Source organism: Eucyclogobius newberryi, unplaced genomic scaffold, assembly GCF_026437365.1.
Source record: "Eucyclogobius newberryi isolate DKJ021-1_F unplaced genomic scaffold, fEucNew1.0.hap1 SCAF_7, whole genome shotgun sequence".
Lineage (NCBI taxonomy): Eukaryota > Metazoa > Chordata > Actinopteri > Gobiiformes > Gobiidae > Eucyclogobius > Eucyclogobius newberryi.
Window position 1 is genome coordinate 24857529 of NW_027316389.1, and position 7500 is coordinate 24865028.

A 7500-nucleotide genomic window follows, 5' to 3' on the forward strand; every position below is an offset into this window, starting at 1 on the left:
CACTGCTGAAATCCTAATGTTCTCATGTCATAACCAAGAATAATCTAATGTCCACATGCATGAAATGGAGCATAATTGTGCATTATACTGTATTTTATCAGAATCAACTTCTTCAGCAATTTGAGCCACAGTAACTGGTCTGTTGGGTCAGATCAACATGACATAAACTCACTACACACGCTAAGAGTTTTGGAAAGATCTATCACATCAAATTTGGTCTTCATAGTTAAAGTTGATTTTTTATTTTTTATTTTCTTGAAAACTATTGAATAACTGCTTGACTCTCACCAAGGTCTCCAGCAGGGTCTGTGTCCGAGCGACAGTCCAGGTAGTCTGGGTCCACGGTCAACATTGGGTCCCTATCGTCATGGAGCAAAGTCTGTGGGTCTCTGGACGACTCACTGTGGAAGAAAAGGCGCCGTGGCATGGCTAGAGACAGTTCCTTCCAGAAGACTGAGGATGGAGTCTACAGAGGTCACAAATAGAGTATGGAGCACTTATTATTATGAAAAGCTTTTGTGTTCACACAAGCAGATTTGAAGCCTTTGAAGTAATGCTTTGAGGTCTTAAAAAACACCATTATTGATCTGCAGGGATGCAGCCGGATGGGGGGTACTCGTTTACCCAGGAACAATTGCAGGAAGAGCTCTTTGCAAAGTTTGTAATGTGCATTTCTCATGAGAACAGTAGTGTGAGCCCATCAATACGGTTTGTACCCAGGGCCCAGCTACGTCCCCGTGTAGACAAGATTTATATTGTAGACCATTCCCTTTTTCTTATTCATATTCTTCTTATTTTAACTACATCAGTGGTACTACAGCTTTGCGCCATAAATTACCCTTCTTTAGAGTGGAAACAATGGATGTGTGTTCATTCTAATTATTTTCAAAATGTTATTATACCAAATAAACAAACACCTAAGCCTTAAATCCAAACCGTACCACAGAGTTGTGTCTCCAGGTGAGTATGGTGAGGCAGGGCTGATGTTCCGACAGCTCCAGCTTCACCTCAGGCCTAAAGCGTTTACTCTGGCCATCCAGTAAAATCAGGATGGGCTGTGGACACAACTCCAACAGTTGCTGAAAGCCTTGTCTGTTTAAAGCAGAACACAACAGCAGCCTCTAGTGGTGTACTTCACTGTCAGCTGAAAAATGTTCATGGATCAATATCAAAGGCTCACTTGAAGTTGCTGTTGCACCAATCTTGTTCCAGGTAGGCATAAGAGAGCACAACGATGAGACGCCGGGATCGACTCATGTTCATAATCAGCTCAGCAGACGGCTCTGAAAATATGTAGTGGTTTTTATGTCACAGTGTCCTTTAGCATAGGTCTGGTTGTCACACACATATCACTTTACTTCCCTAAAATGACTTGTACTTTTCCTAAGTTCTGCAAATTTCAAAGTTAACTCTCTACGTCTAAGTACATTTTAATAAAATAGAAAGAGACTCCGAACGGTAGGTGAAATGTAAATATGATGAATGTTCTATTACACTAACTAACATTTATTAAATCATATATTGATGTCCTAAAATTGTATATAAAGCTATTTGCCAATCTGCACAAAAACAGATCAGAGTTCATATTTCATCATACTTGATAACCTGATAAGCCAAATAATTAAGGCTTTCTTTCTTGTCAATCTGTAACTTACCAACACCAGGCAGAATATTGTTCTCATTGAGGTGGACCTTGAATCCACTTTTATTCTCAAGATGAGGCTTCAGTATAAAATTAACAAACTTTCTGTCATAATCATTGTTCACATATGAGATGTAGGCATCATAGACTTTCCCATCTACAATAAAAAACAAAAAGGAGCAACAGTCTTTGATGTAATTGATGAAAAAACAAGTAGAGCGGGGTATTACAGTCTTACCACTAAGTTCATAGTCTCCGTATATATTTTTGTACCACATTTTGATGTTGAGGTGACACTTGACGTACACAAGAGCAGCGATACCCAGCAAAGCCAGCACCACAACGGCTCCAATGACAGCAGCTGTGTGGTTTGGATGAACTACACAGATGTAAGAAGTATTTAGTCACATATAGTCTGGATGAACAACACTATGATCAAGTATTGTCAGATTTAGATTTCTGCTTACAGTAGGTGCTATAAAAGGATGTTGTACTTGTGAGACATAAACTTTATTTACAGAGTAGTTATACAATTATGTGCATGTAAACCTGGTAAAAGCAACTTTCCCTTTCCTGTTGGTCAATGTTTTATGTGCACTGTCCCTGATAAATAAACTAATAAACACAAAAGAATAAAATAATAATAAATAAAGAAAAATCCCTACATAAATCAATGATCATGGCCATTCCATAAATCCATTCCTCTCATAAAAGTGAATAGCATGCCATCAGTTTTGCACAGTTATTTTTTACTTGTCCATTATAGGCAGAGAGTACTAATGGTTAGTGTTTTCTCACATTGTATAAGCTGTACAGAGAACTCCATGGATGCATTTCTCACTGTGCAGGTGTAAAGTCCAGCATCTTCTTGGTTTTCTACCGTGATTTCCAGCTGGCTGCTCACCATCAGTTGGCCTGGACCCACAGCCCTAATACAATTATAAATAAATAAAAAAAAAAACTATAATTACAGTATATTTAGGGTTGTTAAAAAAAGTAACATAAAAGTGTTATACACAGTAATCAAAACTGAAATGAGTATTGAAACATTCCAAATGCATTCATGAAATATTCCTGCAAAAATAACGTAATTAACATGTGTTTTGATTGTGCAATTATTAGTATTTAATCTTTAGCCTTTACCAAAACAAAAGCCTGAACTGATCTGTAATTTGTGTGATTATAGTGCCTTTCATAGTGTTAGTACAGTACTTCAAGATGACAGCAGTTATATCATTATTACTGTATTGCAATATTCATCACAGGTATATATATCACAAATGGCTTCTAGCAGCTCTACTATAGACATTTGATCATTTTACCAGACGGATATTGTCAGCAGCGGGTGGTGGGTAATATTCTGTCCATTTTTACTCCAGTGCATGGCGATGTTACAGTGGGGATCTCTGCGGTGCCAAAGGAGCAGTGCCGTGCAATTCATGTTAACTGTTTCTCCCACAGTCCTGCGCAGTGTCATTCGACCTCCGTCTGGGATGAACTCTGGCTCTTTGGAGCAGTTCCTCTCTGTGTAGGAACATACCAGATTTATCTGTGTTCAATACAATGGGGTGCCTTTATGCTCTGCCAGGTTTGGTCAGAGACTGCTATGTGGAAACGAAATGCCATCTCACAGGTGGAGACAACTCAGCTCATTCACATCCGCATTTACAAAGACAATATAATATCTCCTTAAGCTTATATTTAGCTGACTTGACACAACTGTGCTGGAATGGAGTACTGGGCTGGATTAAGGTAACTCTGTCTTACCTGAAATATCTACTGGTGTCACTGGTTGGAAAAATGTCTTGGTACAGAAAAAATCATGGATAAAGGCTTGGTAGATACTGAGACAGCACCAAGTGTATGTTTAAGACACAAAAACAACTTTTTTTTAACTAGACCTATTATTTTTTGTATGGATCTCGATAATCATTAAGACGGTCTATCCATGCTGTACTGGAAACAAGTCTTGTTCAGGTATCGTATTGGAACCAAAGGAATTTACCATTGCCAGCCCTTTTGACCGATGCTTACCCTTAACAATCAGCCTAACTGTGGAAGACACGGAGCTATCGTTCCTCTTCACACAAGTGTAATTGCCTTGGTCTTCTACGTTCACTGTGAGGAACTCCAGGAAGGACTTCTCTGTTTGAGAGTCCAGCTGCACACAGTCTTTGAGCCATGTCAGCTGCACAGATGGACCCAGAGTGCACTGCAGGCGAAAAAAAGGAAACTGATCTCCGGCAAACAGCACCTGCTCTGCCACATGTCCAGGGTCCACACAACTCTGGGCTGAAAAAGAAGAGAGGAACTGTGTGATAACTGTTGTGGAAATGATTCAGTATGTTGTATACACACAATAGTACAGTTTACAGTGGTTGTATCAACCAATAGTGACACAGATAGAGCTATCCACAAAAAGATGTCAAGGGCAGAGTCCAGATGACAACAAGTGAATCTTTTTTTTTGTTTTTTGTTTACAAAGGAACACTCCTGGAGGAATGAGGGATTACACCGAACTGTTCCTAGGCAATTATTTATTTTTTTATTTATTTTATTAGTAAATATATTCCAGTTGGATATTAACAATAAATACATAAATAACGTTTTTTGCATACAAATTTGTTGGATATTAACAATACATATTGAATGTTTTATGTTTTATAGTGTATTGGCATATACATCAGATGTATATGATGCAGTGTTTTTTTCGAAGATAAGTAACATAAATAACATGATAAAAATAAGTAAATGCACACATGAACTCAGGTAAGAAGGTGTGTAATATCTGCCCATGCACTAGGCCTTTATGTAAATGAAGCTTGGACTGCGCTTCCTCGTTCTGGTCAATACCTATTTGCATAAGGCTAGAGGGCCCAGAAACTTTCTATGGCTACAATAAAAAAACAATTCTAGTAGATGATGAGTCGGTGTAATCTTTCATTCAGTCCAGGAGTGCTCTATTGTAGAAAAAAGATTCAGTAGTAGTCATCCAGACACTGTTTTTAGAAAAACAAGACCTTTCAACTCTCATCCAAGAGTAATTTTCAATCTGCGGATCGAGTCCGGGAACTCAGATATTTATTAACTCAGAAGGCCTACTCAGAATAGAATATATATTTGAGTTCCCAGTATCGATCCGCAGATTGAGAATGACTCTTGGATGAGAGTCAAAACGTCTTATTTGTCTAAAAACAGCGTCCGTATGATACAACTGAACATTTTTCTACAATCTAGTAGATAATTTAAGTAAAAGGCCTACTATTACTACTAGTACTACAATAAAAAATAAGGTCACTAAAGTAATGAGACTCGTTCTTCACGTTTTGCGCGTATGACCAAAACCAACAACCGGCCGAACCTGCTGCGTATGGCTCTTCACCGGTGTCTGTGTCCTTTTATTTGTCTTGTCTTTGTGTTTTTCTCGCAAACTGAAGGCAGCGGGATCTGGTCTAAAGTCTGGAACTGTTACCAAGCAACAGCACGTGACAGCGCGACAGATTGTGTGACTGCACGCGCGAGCCGTATGAGACCGACCTAATATTTACCCAGGGCAAGTTACATCCCAGAGTCCACTTCTGATGTGGTGGGAATTACATATGAACTGGTTTCAGGCCATTGCCCTACAGTCAAATCAAAGAAGTGATTTCCTTACCCACTGCCAGGGAAGACGTGGATAAGCCGGCACACAGCAGGAGGAACACGGCTGACCCCAAAGCCATAATGCCCTGGGTCCTGGGTCTTACCGAGTGGAAGTTGAATGTAGTTAACGCATCCTTTTCTAGTTATAACGACTTAACGAAGCCTAAATGTTACACTCTTCGTGACCAGGCGACAACTACAAGGACGCCAGCCTCCAGTTACGTAAACTTACCTGAAAAGCACTGAAACTTAACAACCTATTGGCTCTGAGTGATCACGTGACACATGCGTCAGCTTTCACCTGTTTAGAGGAAACTTATGAATTAAGACAAAGTGCGACTTTTCTAAACTTATCTCATTTCTGGATGATTTGGATGTCGAAAGTATTGTCCTGTACATTTATTTTGGGATGACTTTTCCCCTGTATTTTTCTTTAGTTTTTATCTTGCAATTAAAATATATATATATTTATTTTATTTCATTTTATTGTGATTGAACATATATGTTTTATATTGAATAATATTAGTATGATACTTGTTTTGTTTGTAATTTCTTAATTACTTTTTTTTTTTTAAAAGGAAAAAGAAAGAAAGTGTGACTTTATGAAACTATGAAGTGAGTTTCTCATTTCTGCACTTCTTCATATGTACAAAAAAGATGATTTGTTTTAGGAGTGCTTAAAATACACAAATACACATTGCAAAGAATCACAATATAAACGTTAAATTAATAAGGACAGATATGTTGGCTATGTTTCATCAATACATTCTTTAAATAATAAAAACAAAACAAATCCTAGATTCGTTTACAATACTTTAAAGGTGCAGTGATGACAGCGTAACAGATGAAGCAGTAACACGCACACCAATATACTTACAGAGATGCAAATGCAAGGTGCACTATCTGAGGAAGGCTATTTGCAAAACGTGTTCTATAATAAAAAGTTTTTGACATTGGCCACCAGTAATGACAGCGTATCACAGCGTTTGAACAAAGTAAGGCAGCATTGTAACAACTTAACAGTGCAAGTGTAGTATAAAAATGTAGACCTTTGAAAAACACACAACGGAGTATAGAGATTCAGCAGTATACAATCATTGCATCCTTGTATGTAAGCTTATTCTCAAAAAGGCCAGTTGCCCGCATTCAAACCTGTCTCTGTGCACAGTTTAAGTGTCTCTTGAGTGTTTCACATTGTCCGTTGCCTGTGTTTAACATCAGGTTGTAACCCAGGATTCTGTGAACACTTCACAGCTCAACCACTTTGCATTTACTGAGTGTGTCAGCACATTGTTATGCACGAGGCAAAAGAGGGTCATGTTACAGCTGTTACTCTTCAAATGACCTGAAAGATATACATAAATAAATAAATTACTACAGAATAACCAATAATGGTGCAGTTTTTCAGATATTTGAATCTTACTTGAGTTCCTCTTTAAGCCGGTTGAGTTTATCAAACAGTTTGTCATTTTTGACTTCCATAGGAGCGCTCGGAATGAACCAGGCTGCGATGAATTTACAGATGACAAGTACATGCTGCAAAGGCACGAGGCGATGTAAATAATGTGACATGAGCGCATACAGTACATTGTAGGCTGGATCAGGTTTGAACCTAAACATATATTTTAAAAAGAAAAAGAAAAAGAAAACGCCTGCTTACCTCAAATAAAATGACAAATGCAAACCGCACCGCTAGAATTAACCAGAACTGTGGAGTCAGACTGTAGTCCTCAGCGCTACGATAGTCTTTATAGCTATAATAAAATAGACCGACATTTCAGCATATTTTGAAAGATTCCTCATCACAGCAAACTACTGAAATTGTATGTGATTTCTTCCCCATTCAAAGGGTTCAGTGAGTAATGCTAAAGAAGCAGGCAAAGGCGTACCTGCAGAATGAGACATTCATCCCACTAGGGGTCACCATTTGACCTGCTGAGAATTCATTGTGTGTGTCCTGGTCATTCATGTATGCTATAGAGAGGGTGTTGTTGATGTATCCCTCCATACACCTGCAAAAAGATTGAAGTGGAAGCTAAACAAATCCTTATGCTTATTCCAGTGATCAATAGGAATCTCTGTTTACTCGGTATCTGTCGCCGTTCCGTTGGCGCAGGGACCATAGATGTAACGGTAGACGAGTCGAGGGATGAAGTCCGACGACACTCCAATGACCAGTCCATTGGCAATAACAGCTAAAACGCCAATAGCTTCCA

General features: G+C 38.6%; 2 protein-coding genes across 2 annotated transcripts in view; both read right to left on the bottom strand.

The window, feature by feature from the left end:
- The window catches only part of LOC140349385 (single Ig IL-1-related receptor-like), a 6069-nt gene extending 553 nt beyond the window's left edge, over positions 1-5516 (bottom strand). The window contains exons 1-9 of the mRNA XM_072435694.1: positions 5298-5516; positions 3677-3934; positions 2965-3166; positions 2441-2571; positions 1881-2021; positions 1656-1799; positions 1181-1283; positions 942-1092; positions 289-466 (exon numbers count right to left, since the gene is read on the bottom strand). Coding sequence (XP_072291795.1) covers positions 289-466; positions 942-1092; positions 1181-1283; positions 1656-1799; positions 1881-2021; positions 2441-2571; positions 2965-3166; positions 3677-3934; positions 5298-5364 — 1375 coding nt within the window. The 5' untranslated portion in view covers positions 5365-5516. The remainder of the gene's footprint in view (positions 1-288; positions 467-941; positions 1093-1180; positions 1284-1655; positions 1800-1880; positions 2022-2440; positions 2572-2964; positions 3167-3676; positions 3935-5297) is intronic.
- Positions 5517-6010: 494 nt separating this feature from the next.
- LOC140349473 (anoctamin-9-like) overlaps positions 6011-7500 on the bottom strand; it is a 3534-nt gene continuing 2044 nt past the window's right edge. The window contains exons 10-14 of the mRNA XM_072435819.1: positions 7371-7500; positions 7174-7296; positions 6945-7038; positions 6708-6820; positions 6011-6629 (exon numbers count right to left, since the gene is read on the bottom strand). The exon at positions 7371-7500 is cut by the window's right edge and continues 18 nt beyond it. Coding sequence (XP_072291920.1) covers positions 6614-6629; positions 6708-6820; positions 6945-7038; positions 7174-7296; positions 7371-7500 — 476 coding nt within the window. The 3' untranslated portion in view covers positions 6011-6613. The remainder of the gene's footprint in view (positions 6630-6707; positions 6821-6944; positions 7039-7173; positions 7297-7370) is intronic.